The 17,166-nt window shown below is 42.9% G+C and overlaps 1 protein-coding gene across 2 annotated transcripts in view; it reads right to left on the bottom strand.

The window, feature by feature from the left end:
* Positions 1-284: 284 nt before the first annotated feature.
* The window catches only part of SEMA3F (semaphorin 3F), a 170,581-nt gene continuing 153,699 nt past the window's right edge, over positions 285-17,166 (bottom strand). For both annotated transcript variants that reach the window (XM_042451542.1, XM_042451541.1), the window contains 7 exons: positions 16,642-16,864; positions 12,185-12,273; positions 10,852-10,893; positions 8,662-8,819; positions 7,800-7,867; positions 2,691-2,824; positions 285-2,168 (listed from right to left, as the gene is read on the bottom strand). In XM_042451542.1, coding sequence (XP_042307476.1) covers positions 1,734-2,168; positions 2,691-2,824; positions 7,800-7,867; positions 8,662-8,819; positions 10,852-10,893; positions 12,185-12,273; positions 16,642-16,864 — 1,149 coding nt within the window. In that variant the 3' untranslated portion in view covers positions 285-1,733. The remainder of the gene's footprint in view (positions 2,169-2,690; positions 2,825-7,799; positions 7,868-8,661; positions 8,820-10,851; positions 10,894-12,184; positions 12,274-16,641; positions 16,865-17,166) is intronic.

Genomic DNA, 17,166 nt, shown 5'->3' on the forward strand with positions numbered 1-17,166 from the left:
TTAATTAGGCAAGAAGGCAGCAAGCAGTTTTCTGTTTGAGTTCCAAGATCTCCTTCTTTGAAATGTTCTCTGGCATGCTCTGTCCATCCTGTCCTGCACTAAATCACCCATGTGGGGTGCAGGGACGTAGCTAGGATTTTAGGAAGGGGGGGGGGGGCCACTAAAAGCCCCCCCTATTATAGGGGGTGTGGGGGGGGGCGCAGCAGCACACACCATTCTTTTTTATAAGGAAGGGGGGGGTCCGGACCCCCAGACCCCCCCCCCGGCTACGTCCCTGTGGGGTGACCAGTAAGGACAATGCCACAAAAAATCTTGAGGGGCATATCATTCAAGCATACCGGAGCAGGTTTCCTTACTCCTTGGCTTGTATTCCATTAGTAAGTAGTCTGGTGGTTGTCAGACTGTGGATATGGACTCCCAGTGAGCAAATTAATATTATTAAATTATAATAAATAGGTTGGTAAAGAGGGATACATTCCTGCTGACTGAACAGAAGCCTGGCCTCCTGGTATCTATCCACAGATGCTTAATCCTCCCGGCCACCTTCACTCCCATACTGTATTTGGCCTGAGAAGTGCCTGATGCACACACTTCAAGAGAGTAGCTTTGGTTTAAATAGACATTATTACACTTCCCTGGATTAACCCACCTGGCAAAACCCTTGCATTTATCTGATAAACTGGCTCAATGGAGCCAGGTGTCTTTGAGCAGAACTGTGCCAATCTTCCCACCCACTCTTTTGGTTATTATCTATTGCCACTATTTCCATACCACAGTTTCCACAGACAGTACCTCTTGCACTTCACTAACCCAACAGGATAAACAATTTCTCAAATTATGACACCATTTTTTGACTATCCAACAGTAGGATTAATAGTTTTGCAGTGGCACCACATGGGCCTATGGGTAGACCTCTTTGATGGAGGGCTTCCTCCACCCTTAAATGGCCCAGGCCCCTTGAGGGATCCAGCTCGCACAGCGCTATGCTCTGGAGAGTCTCCTTCCAGATGGTGCTCTGCGGCAGAGAAATGGTAAGAGAGAAAGAAAGTGCTAAAGTTTTTGTAGGTGTGGCAGGGGTTTATGTACGTCAGGGTGGAGGAATGCTCTCAGGACACACAAAAGCCTCTTTTTTAAAAAAAAATCAGGTAGAAATATTTTCAACAGTAGTTCTGAAGTCTCAGCCATTCCCACGGCAGTCCAGGTATGAAAATCTCTGCTCCACCATCCTGAACTCCTGTGTTTCACTCCACACTTGAGTCCTATGTCCTACTCAGCAAAGAAGGCCCAAATGAGAATCATGGGAACAGGAACTTTGCCCTTAGCACCTGCCAGTAGACATTTCTTTTCTGCCAGGTGCCAGATGTGCTTTGAGCTGATAAAAGGAGTGGGGGAATAATCTTGCCCTTGTTCCCCACCCCTCCAACCAGTCTGTTATTATACAGTACCGCAGAAAAAAAATGAGGAAAAGAAGAGAGCAAGGTGCCAGTGGGATGCCTCCAAGCTCCTCACACTAAGGTAAGGCTGCGTTTACCCGCAGATTATGTACAACCTACAAATAAATACTGTCTTCAGAGGGCGCAGGGTATGCTTGTGTGGTTTTTTTTGTATGCATGTATGTATATATATATATTTATATTTATATATATATATATATTTATAGATATTTTAATATTAAAATGGGGAGGCAGGAAAGTATAGCACTGTCATTACACAGTCCCTTTTGGCTGTCAGTTTCATGTCTGTTGATCCCCCTCTGGTGGGTGATTCCGGCGGTTACGAGGCTTCTTCTGATCGTGCAGCTCTTTGGCCTTGAGATTGGCCAGAGTCTCCTTGTGGTTGGAGGCCACATGCCGCCAGTAGCCCTGGCAGTACTGGTTGATGAGTCCCATCTCAGGTTGGGTGAGCAGCTGCACCAGGTCATGGTAGTGAGAGCTGAAGGTGCCTGGAAGGCCAGCCTGCACAGCTGCCACAGAAGGGGCAGGGGCCTCTGACTGGAAGAGCACAGCATGGATGGTTTCACTGCTCAGGACATGCAGCTGCACTTTGGCCACCGTGTGCTTGAAGTTGTTCTCTGTAGCTGTGCAGGAATAGAGGCCCCCATCTGAGAGCTGCAAGGACCGCAACAGCAGCCCCTGCTCTGTCCTTAGCACCCGGCCTTCTGTGCGTAGCTGAAGGAGAGAGAAACACGGGGGGGGGGGGGGGGCTGCCATTAGCACCACTGAAACAACTGGGCTGAGATGCACTGAAAAGAACAATCTACCCTGCAACAAACACTCTAAGTCTGACATTGTTTCTGGTCCTTCCCTCGTTGCTTCTCTTACATTTTCCTGTTATAGGAGTTTGAGCATCTCCCACCCCACTGCAATCCTGACTAGCAGCAGTTCTACCACAAAGAGTTACTGTCCTTTCATTTGAGAGGTAGGATGTAACTATATGTATGGGGCAGGTTGGGATGGGAATTGGTCCCAGTGACAGGCATTCTGGAGGAGGGCTTATTGGAGAAATACAAAATATAGCATGATATAATCTTAAAAGCATAAATATAAAGTTTCCAATAGAAGGAGCAGGCAAGTTATGCTTCCCTTTCAGCCACTAACTGTGATGGAAAGAATCCCCTGTCCTCCCACCCATTTCCTCAGATCACATCCTGGAAATACCAGGTGGGCATGTCAGTGTGTAGGGTTTTGCACCTCTTTCCTTCGGTCACTGTTGTCTTTCTGGAGGAGCCACTTGACGGTGGCCTGAGGAGAGCGAGGCTGGCACTCCAGAAAAGCTGTGCTTCCCTCCACACCATATTGGACTGCTTCTACTGTGTTCTTGCTGGCTGGAGGTGGGAAAAGAGCATATGAGGACAAATTTCATTTAAAACATTTCTGAGGAAAATATGTCCAAGTGACTCACACACATGGATCACCACTGCCACATTTTATTTACACAAACATTTTCCACAGAGGACTAATTAATGCCCACTGCATGCACATCTTTTATGATACCTTGCAACTCCATTGTTTTTGGGTGTAAACTTTACATAAAGGTGTGTGACACCATCCAGTCTGCCAGTTTTGTGCCACTGAATGGTTCTCCTCTTAACAAGCTTACACCACCATGAAACAATGAAAAACTTTCACTAATTTCAACGGAAGCTTCATACTGTCCTTCTTCCTGGCTATTGTCTTGCTACCTCCTTCATTTGCACAATGGCATCCTTTCATCTGGACACACATTTTGGCGTGCAATCCTATGAGTGTCTATTCAAAAGTAAACTATCTTGAGTTTAAGGAAGGGATGAGATTAACTACAACTCCTAGCATTCTCCATCATGGGTTAGGGTGAAGGACTGCATGATCCCATCCATGATTTCATGGGACGTATACCTAAGAAAGTGTGTACAGAGTTGCAGCTATAGCTAATTAAAATGTTGCCAATATCCTCTGCCAACAGACAAATGTGGATACTTCATATGCTTTGAGAGAAACAACTAAAGTGGAATGAAAAGGTACAAAAGGGCTGGTTTGAGTGTATCTTTATTCTTCAGTTAAATTGCTTTTTTTGACTGCCTCCTTCCATCTGTTCAGTGTAAAAAGGTCATTTCCTGTTTTACCCATGGCTGCCTACATTTGGTGCCAAGAAAGTCAACATTCTGCACCAAGCAAACCCACACTGTGTATTCAGAAAAAATCATTCAGCTAAGTAAAACGTGCCTACTTGGAATACATTGCTATATTTATGTGCTTAATATTGTACTAGATAATTTGTTTTATATGCTTTATAGTTTTGAAAAAACTGATGGAGGCTGCAGGAAAAAGGCACAAACAAGTTCTGGTTGCAGAAATATTCAGCTTCCCCTGCCCACACTTTTTGACATTTTGTTGTGTTACAACCTGGAATTCAAGTGGATTTAATATGCTTGATTGATGTATACTTCATACTGATTGTTTGATTGATCCTGCCTTATATCCTGCCTTTTTCCCAAAATGGAATCCAGGATGGCAGATATATACAACATACTCAACATTGTGAAGGTGCAAAGTATTTTTATTCTGAAACTTAAGTAAATAAAAACAAAGTGAGATTTGTTGGTTGTATTCATGCCCCTCAGTCAATACTTGGTAGAAGTGCTTTTGACAGCTATTACAGTGTGCCCGCGCCATATGCATGTGCACTATACACGGCTTCCTGATTACGTGGAAGCCACATGACGATAAAAACAATGGTGTATGTGCCCCCGTGCATTGCGCCACCGCCAGATGCAAGCACCCTATTGTTTCCTATGGAGCATGAGCATACACGGATTTTCCCTTACGCGGGGTGTGTGTGTCCGGAATGGATCCCCCACGTAAGGAGAGGGGCTACTGTATTATGATTTTATTTGTATATATACTACCATCACCATACATAATGCTTTACAAATAAAAGATCAATAAAAAAACCTAGGCCTGTTACAGACTGCCAAAATAAAGCTGCTTCAGGTCTCTTTGGAGGTATGCTATTTAAATGATGCATGGGTCCTAAGAGTCCGGAGGTCACGCCAAAGCCACACTCCATTCCTAAGCACTGGAGTGCAGCTTTGGTGCAGCTTCTGGATTCTTAGGATGCATGCATCATTTAAACAGCATACCTCCAAAGAGACCCGAAGCAGCTTTATTTTGGCAGTCTGTAACAGGCCCTAGTTCCCTTCCCTCAGGCTTACATTCAAATCAAGAAATGATCCAAAAGGAAAAATGGGCCTGTTACAGACAGGCCAAAATAATGCTGGTTCGAGTCACTTTGGAGGTATGCTATTTCAATGATGCATGTGTCCTAAGAGTCCAAAAACTGCACCAAAGCTGCACTGCAGTCCTTAGGACTGGAGTGTGCCTTTGGTGCGGCTTTTGGAATCTTAGGACGCAGGCATCATTGAAATACCATACCTCCAAAGTGACTCGAAGCAGCATTATTTTGGCCTGTCTGTAACAAGCCATGGATGTCCAGCAGATACTGAGTATCTTCTCCTCTTAGTATAGAGCAGTGGTAGTTGGAATGGAGGGAGGGCCTTTCATCTGCTTCTGGCCTGGGCATGATGTTGGTACAGCTGCGAGTCTTCTTGAGAAAGCCTTTAGCAGCTTTGTACATTCTTGCAAGTTCTGCCCATTTTTTTCTTGGCAAAATTCTCTAGATCTTTCAGGTTAGATGAATACTGTTGGACAACAACAACTTTAAAGTCTTGCCACAGTTTCTCAGTCTGGCTGATGTCTGGGCTTTGGCTAGATCACTGTAAAGCATTCAGATTCTTGTTTTTAAACCACTCCAGGGTTGTACTGAAAGATAAAACTCCAACCCAGCCTCAGATTCCTTGCAGACTGAAACAGGTTTTCCTCTAGAATTGCCCTGTTGTTTGGCTCTATTCTTCTTAGCTTCAGTCCCGACTAGATTCCCAGTCTCTGTTAGGGAAATGTATCCCAACAACACGATGCTGCCACCACCATGCTCACAATGGGGATAGTCTTCTCAGGGCACTGAGCACTGTTTGCTCTGTGCCACCTGTAACATTTTATGGCATGGACAAAAAGGTCAGTTTTGCTTTCATGAGAGCAGAGGACCTTTCCCCACATTTGTACTGTGTCTCAGCCATTATTTTTTAAAAAGAAAACTCTAAATGGGCTTTGATATGGGTTTGTTTCAGCTGTGGCTTTCTTCTCATCACCCATGGGATAACTATGACATACCATTAAGTTGGTTCTGAACCCAACTGAATTGTATGCCATAGTTGTCCCATGGGTGATTCTCCCATCTCAGTTGCAGGTCCTTCCTGCACTTTAAGAGTTACTGATGGCCCCTTGGTTATTTCTCTGATCAGTGTTTGCCTTACTTGGTCAATGAGTTTTAGTGGCCAGTCTCATCTAGACAGAGTCATAGTTGAGCCTTATTCTTTCTGTTCTGTAATAATGGATTTAACAGTGCTCCAGGAAATGTTCATAGTTGAGAATCTTTTTTTTTAATAACATAGCCTAGATTGGTACTTCTGCACAATTTTATTCCGGACTTGTTTTGAGAGCTCCTTTGTGCAGCAAAGCTGTTTGTTTAGCTATGCTCTCTAACAGACTCTGGGGCCTTCCAGAAACAGAGATCAAGTAACATTGTAAATGCACACACCTGGGGTGCATTCAAATTTGCAGGTGACTTCTGGAGGCAGTAGGTTGCACCAGAGCTTATGTAGATGTGTCACAGGAAAGGCATTCAATATTTATGGAACCAACAAGTGCCAGTTTGTTTTTATTGTGTTTGCTTTTGTGTCACAATAAAAATATTTTGAACTTATAAAGTGATGAACATCTTGTGTACTCCAAGTGGTAAAATTCCAGCTAAATAATTTTAAATCCAGCACAACAAAATATGGAAAATGTGAAAAATTTAAAAATTCTTGGTGGTCAATTCTTCTCCAAGGCAATGTGCCGGTAGTGTTACAATGCCTTTACTATGTTATCAGGAGGGGTGGAATTGACATTTGACAGTTTCCCAACTGAGGTCAACATCTGGAGTTCCCACCCTATGGGAATATTTTCAGGAGGAAAAATAGCACCCAGAAAGCTCCTGCAACCCTGTGCTTTTATTTTTGTTCTCAGAACAACAAAAACTGTGTGGCTTTCCAAGCTGCTAAAGATTTTCCCCAAAAGTCTCACAGGTGTACCATCATGTTGTTTTTCACAGTATGCTTACTTGAAAAACTGCACAAAATACAACAAGCTATACAGGGAACTATAATTTAAAATGGTGTCTCTCTCTCTGTGGTGTCTGTCTTGTTTGTTCTGTGGATGATATATCATTTCTTACACTTTTGGGGCTGTCGTTCCTGTTCCTGTTCCTATTCCCATTCCCATTCCCATTCCAAGGTTGTGCAACATTTAAAGTTGTGCAGCACTGAAGTTGTGGAACAATTAAAGTTGTGAAACATTTCCCTTTTGTTCTTTTTTCTCTGTCTTTTTGGAAAGCTCTAAAAGTTTTGTGGGAAAGTTGTACATCAAGTTGCTTTCTGGGAAGCTCCATAGCTTTCTCCAGAACATTGTGCCCATCATTCCTGTCATTTGGGAGCAGGGCTGGAAAGTTCCTGAGTATCTTGAAAGAAAAATGTATGCTTTTTCCCAACATCTGTCAGGAATAGTAAAATCTAGAATTACCATCTCTAGTTACCATTAATATTACCTTACAGGCTTAGAAAGCTTTTCCCGACTAGTCTCTCTCTCTCTCTCTCTCTCTCTCTCTCTCTCTCTCTGTGTGTGTGTGTGTGTGTGTGTGTTTGTGTTACAGCTGGTGACCATTGTTACAAAATCAAAACCACCTGGGAGATGCATAGCTCCTTCACAAACTTTAAAGAACTCCAGAAAGCTTTCCAGAAATGCCCTAGCACTGTAGGGAGAAATTGTACCATTTGCCTTCCCAGGAGGGTTCCTGGAGTGCTATTAAACATGTTAAGAAGCCAGGCATTTCCCACAGAGCTTTGGTTTGCTGAAAAAACTGGAAGTGAGGTATAGGGGTGGGGTGTAATGCAAGCTTCCTATTTTCATTGCAAGGGGAAAAAACGTTCCAGGCCTTAGTCACTTTGAACAAAAAGGCAACTGATGACATTTGGCAGTATTGCCAAAAGGAAAGCTAGCAAATGGTAATTAATGCAGCACCTTTCATCTCTGCTCAGTACTACAGTCCTTTGTAGACAATGGGTTAGCAGCAACTAACACATTTGCTTTCTGAGACCTTCACTGCTGTGTTCAGGAGGAATGCTATGTTCTGTTCTCTATGTGTGTATATGTGTGTAGGGCACTCACCATTGGAATTGTAGCCCCTACACTGACGAATGGGGTTACCATGCCGGACATCCTGTCGCCTACTCCGCCTACAGAGATGAAAGAAACAGCTGGGTAGGAAGTTGAAAACTGGGCAGTTCCCAACAGCAGTAGAAAGAACGCCACAAAGTGACATGCTCATTCACACTCATTGTCATGTTGTCTTTCAGGCCTGTCCCTAGGCTATGACTCCTAGAATAATTTTTAGCTAATAATGGCAGCCTTGAATCCTTTCTATGAACCATTTCCTGCCGTGAAGCAATTCTAATATACTCTTTACACTACCTAGATGTGCTGCCTGGAATTCCATTATCCTATGTTTCTCCTGAATTTGCTCCTTGGCTACCATTCAACATAAATCCTAGGCTGCTGTCACTCTTTAGAAGTAAAGCAGTTTGGCACCACTTTAACTTCCATGGCTCAATGCTATGGAAGTTTGGGGTTTATCGTTTGTTGTGGGACCAGAGCTCTCTGACAGAGATGGCTAAATATCTCATAAAGCTAGAAATCTCATATTTCTATATCACTGAGCCATGGTAGTTAAAATGACATCAAACTGTTTTATTTCTAAAGTATGACAGCAGCACTGGACTACCTCTGAATTAAAGCTTGGAAAAGGAACTATTTCAAGGTTCTACTGAGAATCCCACCTTATGTCAACATAGTTAATTCTCTAGGTTGGCAGAATCAGTCTTAAAAGACAAACCTAAAGCACCCCTGGCTTTCTTAGAAATCGTGTGTTTTCTACAAAGCTCTTGATCCCAGACTCTTAAGTCTCTTCCCAGAGCATCGCCAATAGATAGCTGCTTATTGGTGTAGAAGGCTATCACCTGCTACACAGTACCTCTTGGAGGAAGCAGAGTAACGAGAACAAGACTTTCCATCCCAGGCACAGTAGGGATCCCTGGCAAGGCAGCAGTCAGCACAGGCTTCTCCATATACATCACAGCGGTGAAGGGCCAGATGTGTTAGCCCAATGGCTGAGGACACGTAGAGCTGTTGCTGTTGGGCATCAAAGTAATATTTGGATGTCAGTGGAGATACAGGTCCTTCTGCTCCCACACTGAACCAAAAGCAGACAATGATTTTTGTTTTTCTTTGAGAGCAGATGGACAGAAAAGCTCTCCTTTACCCAGCTCACCCATATCTCCTTTCAAACCCACCCAATAAACTTTGGAATGAGATCACTGCAATCTTTGGCCCTATTCCCACTGGCAGTTTTGCTCTGGAGGGAACTGGGCAGATTTGGGGGGACCCTCCTGAATCTCTCCATTAGCAAGTGCCCACTACAAAAATTGGGGCATTTTAACCCAAATGCTTTCTTACAGAAATTGGGTTTAACATGAAGGCACCTGCTGTCAATCAAGTGATCGTCATAGCTGACGTTTGCAGCACTCATTGGGGCATCAGAAGTATGCACAAAATGCACCCAAATGCACACTTTTTGCCAGATTTAAAAACCTTGTGTGTGTGTGTGTGTGTGTGTGTGTGTGTGTGTGTGGTGGGCATTTGAGTCAGTGCAGGTTATGATCTGCCCTTGGCCCCATTTTCAACCCCAAAATGCAAGCTAATGCATCCTGTATCCCCCCTCCTTGCCACCCCAGAATGCCTCTTACACATGTAATAATAATAATAATAATAATAATAATAAATTCCTCACCTCGGAAATGCCAGAAAAGGATGCTATTGCCATGCATTCTTTTTTGCTCTTAAAAGCAATTCAGGGCTACCCCTGAATTCCTTAGAGGCAGTTGCAAAAGCATTTATCAATTTGCCAATTTGCCAAATTGACAAAAGCAACAAATGTAACATTCAAATTGTAGCATTCATTCGCAAAGGAAAAAAAGTTGCCCTTTGCAACATTTCCCCTTTGCTGGAAGCGAGCAAATGAAAGTGAAAGGGAACAAGCTGCTACCCACGTTCTATCCATCTATATATCTGCCTCAAGAAAAAAACATGCACATATTTTGTCAAAAATAATTTTAAAAAATATAAAAAAAAAGGGGGGGGAGGTGCCTGATGCAAGCTCTGTTCATGCCCTGCCTTTGACCTGAACTGAATCTTTTCCTCCTGCTTACATTCTCTTCAGAGGAGGTTTGCCATTGCCTTCCACTGAGACTGAGAGAGAGTGACCTGTCAGTTCCAACTAAAGTAGACCCATGGAATCAATTAAGAATAGAAGGAAAATGCAGTGCAGGCATTCTGACTGTAGCATCTGCATATAACACTAATAATAATAATAATAGTAATAATAATAATAATCCAGGAGCAAGAGGAAATGAAAGTAGTACAAGCAAGCACAAAGACATGTCACCCAAAAAATCATGCGCATAGATTGTCAAAAATAAAAACGGTTCCTTCTACAGCCTGATTTCCCTACATCCCTCCTCTGGCTTGGCCCTGCCGCCCAATTTCCCTTGGCAATCTTCCTCCTCCTCTTTCCTTCCGACCCTCCCGTCTCTCTGAGCTGCCCTGGCTCCTTCATTCTCCTACTCCTGATCCGTTATAGAATGCCCTCTATGGCTCCCTTCTTCCCCCCTGGCTCCTTCATCCTCCTCCTCCATCACTTTCTTCAGCCCCCCCCCCCTCCCCTCCCCTCGCCCTCCCTCTGACAGCCCTTTGCAGCCCTGTCAGTCACCCTGATTTCCCCTTTTAGCCTCCTGTCACCCTTTGCCTCCTGTCAGATCCCCTTTTTCCTTCGGCTCTTTCCTCCTACTACTCTTCCTCCTCCTCCCCTCCGATGAGGAGAGGGAATGCTCTGGCCTCTACCCGCCCTCTGACCTTAATCCCTCCCTGAATTTGCCCCGATCGTGATCGGGGGGAAGTTCATATTTCGTGGAACCCGGGTCTTAAGAAAAGACGGATTTTAGCCCAAATCTCGATACCCCGCGCTAAGGGGCATTTCCTTGTGCATGCCTTGACATGGATTGTGACAGAATCAGGCCCAATATGAATTTCACGTGGAAGAATCTATTTCAAAACAGGGGTAAAAGGTAGTGTGAATGGGCCCCTAGTAAGAGAAATGTACACTCACTCTTTTGGAAGAGATGGTCATGGTCCTGATGGGGGCTGGAACCTATAGGGAAAACACATTACCGTAAAAACAAAATTCAGAGGTGACAAAACCTTTCTTAGAACCGACAAAAACATCCCAAAACTATGTAAGCTTTCAAATTCTCTAGAATTATTCATCAGGTTAGAAAATATCAAAAAATAAAATTCAAAAAATTCAAAAATCAGATGGGTAAAGTAAGGTAAAAGATTTGGCTGGATATTGTGTTATTTAGACTAGAGAAGATGGAGACTGCAGCCTGAGTGAAGAAAGAGTTCTTGGTGGAGGTCTCACATTATAATTAATGTGGTTTGCCTGGATGCACAGGCAATGGCTGCTCTCCATCTCTGGAGGCAAAAAGGCTGATTGAAACTGTTAGAAGATTTTTGCATTCTCTTTCTCCCTCCTTAGATAAATAGAGATTTCCAGCATGCAAACTGCTCTCTCTCTCTCTCTCATTCAAACTAATCATGTGACGTAGCTCACTCCACCTTTGGGACTAACAGACATTATCTCTCAAGATTTTCTTCTGATCTGTTTGGTCCTCCATCTTCCTTCTCCATCAACTTTCTTTGGTAAGATTTCTATTTACCTGAACTATTCACTAGCTAGCTTAGGATATAGCCTTTTGTGTAAATATAGAGTAAAGCCATTAGTAAACTTTTGTTTGAACTACAAGCTACCTGTATTGTATTTGGAGTCAGACTCAGTTCCTAGGGAAGCATAGTTCGACAAGAACATATTTCTCCTACTTTGCTAATTTAAAACTAGATCCTAACAGGCTTGGCCTTGACATTTTTTGACATTTAATATTTTTGCTTCCTTGGCAAGGGCTGAAGTCTTGGGAAACTTAAATTATCCTACAGAAACTCATTATGCACATTATGGTAGTTAATGTGTTAATTCATGTTTGAGAGAGAGAGAGAGGTTGCTGTCCCAGGATCTTTGGAGTAGCTTAGAGAGAATCCAGTTGGACAAGTGTACAATCCAATCTTAAGAATTCAAGTGGACAACACCATTTTCTTCTGGGCCTGAAATTCCACAAACACCATTTCTAGTAGTTCCAGATAATAGTTTTTGAGCATTTAAAGTATTTTGCAGTCTTTGCAACACTTCTGGATAACAAAGAAGTCAGCAGATAATGGTGCTGAGGAAAAAAACGTGTTCTGTCTAGGGCAAGCTGCTGACTTAATGGCTGAGATGAAGCCTAAAGAAGGAAACTCACAGCTCACAGTCATCACCAATACCCTACTCCTAGCTCTTAATCCCACATACTTCACAGGATCTCAGAATACCAGGGACAAGCAGTACTTACCTTGAACACTTCCACTTCTTCTAGCATCAGTTCTTCTGTTTCCATATCATCTTTGGGCAAGACTATAACCTTCTGGACTGTGCCACGATCTGCAACAGAAAGGAAAAACACACAGGGAGTTGAATACCTCTTGGGTCTTTTTGCTTTCACCCTTTCTGGATTAAATGTGATGCTTCAATATTAAGATCAAAATGGCTGGTGGCACTGGCCAACTTTCCAAATAGTCTATACTGTATTAGAGAAGTGGTTGGATGAACCTCTTTGGCCAAGAGTACTGTAATAAAGTGGCCGCCACTGAGAAATACCTGTTCCTTGTAAATGGCTGTAGTTGTCTGCACTAATATTTTGTGATTTTATGGTATTTCAGACATCAATACTAACTGACCACTGTGAAGATCTGAAAGACCTGTATTACCTTACTGACCTTTAAAAATTTAGGGCAAGGGTCATGATTTGCATCTTATTACCTTCCATCTCATTCCCACAACTGTGTAAATATGCTTTATACTTGAGGTCTTAATACCACTTGGTGCTGCATCCAAAGAAGTGGATTTATAGCCATGAAAGCTCATGCAAAAAAACTAACAAAAAACAAAAACAAAAGCAAAACAAAGCAAAACACACACACACACAAACCCAAACCAGTTAGTTTTAAAGGTGCTACCACATTTCTTTGTCCTCCTCCTCTTTCCTTCCTTCCTCCTTTTTATTTTCTAGAGAAGGGAATGTGTAGGTCAAGAACTGGGAATCTCTTGTGCCTCAAGGGCTGGACTGATTTCAGAGCAACACTTCAATGGCAACCAGCATGCATGCACATTGCAAGCTTTGTCTGCTCCTTGCTTCCTACAACTGGAGAAAATAAGAGGTACGGCAGGTGGGCTCCCAAATGAACCAGGCTCAAGGGTGAAGTTTCAGAAAGGGGACATATCCAAGTGAAACAGCTTTATAAATGGGATTTTGGAACCTTTGGCACTAGCTTTGTTGGGATATAGCAACTTCGCATGCTGAGACCTTCTAGTAAATGCATGTCTATGGTATTTTATTGCTTACTAACAACCCCTACTCATTGCCCCTCCTCATTTCCTGTTTACCCATGACGACACCTAACCTTTTGTTCCCAAGAAGAAGAAAGCAAGGATGAGTCGCCATTACTGTACTATCTACTTACCTACTAATCTCCTTGCCTGTGTCCGGAGCTGATGAAAGGATGCTGAGGCAGCATCCTTTCCTGACATGCATGTAGACTACCTTTTTTACCTGATATTTCTTGCAACATGAAGTTAGACCTGTGTATCTCTTCATACACATGATTTTGTAAGTAAACTTATTTCTTTTTTCACTTAAACCAAGTGACTGTGTTTTTATTGGGGACACGTGGCTGGGAGAGGAGCTAGTTGAGTTTTCCTGCTTGCCTTATATTCCGCTGTGTGAACTCTGCTAGTAAGATTAAACAATCTTGCTTACTTTCCTGAGTTTCTAACGATCCTCAAGAAAGAACTACATTTCCCAACAAGTTTAGACCCAAAGGAAGTAGGGAAAGAGTCAACAGAGTATCCCCATGGATGTTTGCATGAGCAGGAAACAGAAGAAGCATGTTATAGAAAGAACAGGGACAAAGTTGTTAGGACAAAGGCAAAAATGCTAGGACAAAGGCAAAAATTGAATAGCTCAAGATGAAAGGATGTGGTGCAGACACAAGTACAGTTTGTGATGGATAAGGAATTAATGGGAGTACATGAAAAGTATGGTCATAGTACAGCAGTTACATGAAAGCCTTAAAGAAGCAAACAGATCTGACTTATATAAAGACTGTACAAGAAACATACCAATCTCAAGACGAACATTATATCTGGTCATTTTAAAAAATTACAGAAAGAGACAATATGCATTAAATATTTTTCAAATCCTAGTGAAATGCTTGCTGCTAAGAATCCACTTGCATTATATGAGAAACCACTAATCTTTAAATATAAAACTTCCCTGTGCAATATACGTATTTTACCCTCTGATTGGAAGCTTCCAGCCATCTGGGGCCAGACACTTTCCCCTTTAGGAAATTTGTTTTGCTTTGAAAGATCCTTCACACTCTAGGGGACAAGGGACAGTGCTTTCATGTTTTTACTGTCCTTAAACCAGTTTTAGACAAAGAAGTCACTTCTGGTTTTGAAGTGTGTGTGTGCTCTAAAGTATCATGGTGAGTAATCTATGAATGGATGGGGATGCAAACAATTCTAAAGAATCCAATGCAGTAAGGGAGAGGTTCTCTTTGAGCAACAGGTACACACGCCCTGAGCACACTTTCAGCTGAAGTTAGGTTCTGTTAACATGATTCTGCTGATATTAGAGTTGCCTTGGGTTTCTCTTGATAAAAGATTTTTGCCTAATCCTGCATGGAGTTCAGTTGCCCACATACCAACAAACTGGAGAAAAAGCAGACAGGGACAGAGCAAAGAAGTACATTTTATTTCTGATGCTGTTCTATAAAACTTGTGCTAATTTCTGTCTCTAAATTTGGAAGTTGGTATAGGGTTGCTCCATGCTTTTGCTTCAGGATACCAATCAGTGCCTCTTTTAAAAACCAAGAACATTGTTCTGGGTTTGTAGCAGGTGTGCACAGATGGCTATGGACAGATTCTGATGGACAGCATCATAACAAGGTTCAACTCTGCACTTTGATATGATTAAGATTAAATTACAACAAAAAGGGGAGGAGGAAGAAGAAAGTGCTCTAAAAGAACACTGATAGTTTATTTTTAAAATAATCCATAATAGGGTTTCCAAGGACATATATATATATTCTGAAACACAGGAGGTGGGGAAGAAGCCCATCTCTCCTAGTGTTGCCAGAGTGAAAACTGGAGACAGCTATTGTCCCTTCTGTGGTTATGTAGAAGAGGGAATGTCACCAATGGTTTGGTACCTTGCTGCATGACAAGCAGCACCTGCTGAAATTCCCTCTTCTACCATTGAAGGTATAGAAGTGATTTCTATTTTTCATTCTGGTGACCCTAAGCCCCCTCTTTCTTCACCTTTTTTATGAGCAGCAGCCTGCTAAATTAATTCTCATCACTTGTTTCTCTTGAACTGTGAACTTGAAGCTTGATTGCCAGTTCATGTGGCTGGAGAGGAAACTGCAAAGAGGCATTTCTTGCTCAGGCCGCCAAGCCATTCCTCTCCACTGTTTGCACTCTGAATCAAATGCTACCCACAGCCATTTGTTTATTCCATGAGGTAGCCCAAATTCCTCAGACCATTCAGGTCTTTTTGTTTTGTTTTTTTGCTTCTTTCTGCAGCAGGAAGCAACCCAGATCTGGAGATTCGTTACACCTATGGCCAGAAAGAAAGAGGAGACTCCCTATAGGCTATGACAGGTGGTGGCTGGACTGTGCACAGCTGCTGGGTGCAGTGCAGTGAACTGGGCAGCCCGAGGAACAGCTGTGCTGAGACAGAGCCTTTGCCAGCTAATGAGAACTTTCTGGGTCATTAGCATTCCTGGCCACCTGCTTAGAGGGCTGGCGGTGCTCCCTCAGCCTGCTGGGAGACAAGGAACTCACCTACAGCAGACTAGACCTCATGCAAGCAGTCTCCCCATTATTAGTGTGCTAGACATGCTCTCCTCCCAGTATGAATTCTTGACAATCAGACACCCCTTCATCTAATCCCTATGCTTTTGTTCTTCAGCTCCATGGCCAATAATAGTATTCTACTTCACTTCAAGAGAAGAGCCTAACACACAAGCAGAAAACAGTGTGAAACTGAAGATGTGTTACTTCCACTAGCTTACAAGGAGAAATGGATGTTACTCAGTTCAAACTGGGAGAATTGTTACCTACTCACAAAGCTGGGAGCAGAATGCTACTTCTATCAAAGAATCAAAGAGTTTGCTACTACAACTTGGAGTCTTCCAGATATTTTGGTCTGCAACCCCTATAACCTCTGACCATACTAGCTGTGGATAGTGGGGTGTGTGGTTTAAAGCATCTAGATGACAAGTTTGCCTGTCTCCGTTTCAGATAAAGGCAAGGCTTGAGCTGCTGGATGGACATATTTGTGAACTGGAGCATGAACTAGTTCCCAGTTACAGCAAGGCATTTCTTACCATCATAGGAACTCATGGAGGCTTTCTCATTTACTCTGGCCTGAAAGGTCTTTACTGTCATTCTATTCCTCTGAATTCTGGAACTGTACGATTAACACCTATCAGATTGGCCTAGTGGGTGGGTAAGGAATGGGATGTACTGCCAAAAAGCTTGCTTCCAAATCTTACTGGATGAGGGTTAATATGGTGATGGCAAACAACAGTAAAATACAACAGAATATCCCTCCTCAGTCAGATGATTACTCCAGTGAGAGAATCAACCCAAAGTGCTCATCTTCCAGGTTGGGGAAAAGTGCTGGTAGTGGTGGTTGTGTGGGAGGATATTTGTGTATTCTTTTCAGTGCACATCAATGGGTACCTGTGCCCAGGAAAAGCACCTCATAGCGCCCATCAGCTGCATCCACCTGGTCCACGGCAATAGTTGTGAACTTGTAGTTGACGTTAGTCCTCACCACTAGTGGCTGGCGGTGAATGGGGTACACACCATTGTACATCATGGGATGAGTGCGCATGAAATTGATAACCTCATCAGGGTAATCCTTGGTTGATTTCATTGAGGGTGTGAATGTCCCTCCTGGGCACTGGAAAAGCAAAGCAGAAAAGATGTAAGAGTTGGTACAGCAGACAACCTATCAAAGTAAAGAAACCTGTTTTAGCTCTTCCCCTTGCCTTAGCAATTACATGTGCTATAGGAATACTGTAATAACACTGGCCACCACTAGGCTCAGCCTAGCTCATGGTTTTTTTCTTGTCTTTTCCCATTACACAGCCCCTGATCTCAAGTGCCTCATTCAAGTAATGTACAACATGGCTGCTTTTTCCAAGAGGATTTTCTCTCCTCTTATGCCCTATAGCTGAAGACATGAAAATTAGCTGCTAAGGT

This window comes from Sceloporus undulatus, chromosome 2 (assembly GCF_019175285.1).
Source record: "Sceloporus undulatus isolate JIND9_A2432 ecotype Alabama chromosome 2, SceUnd_v1.1, whole genome shotgun sequence".
NCBI lineage: Eukaryota > Metazoa > Chordata > Lepidosauria > Squamata > Phrynosomatidae > Sceloporus > Sceloporus undulatus.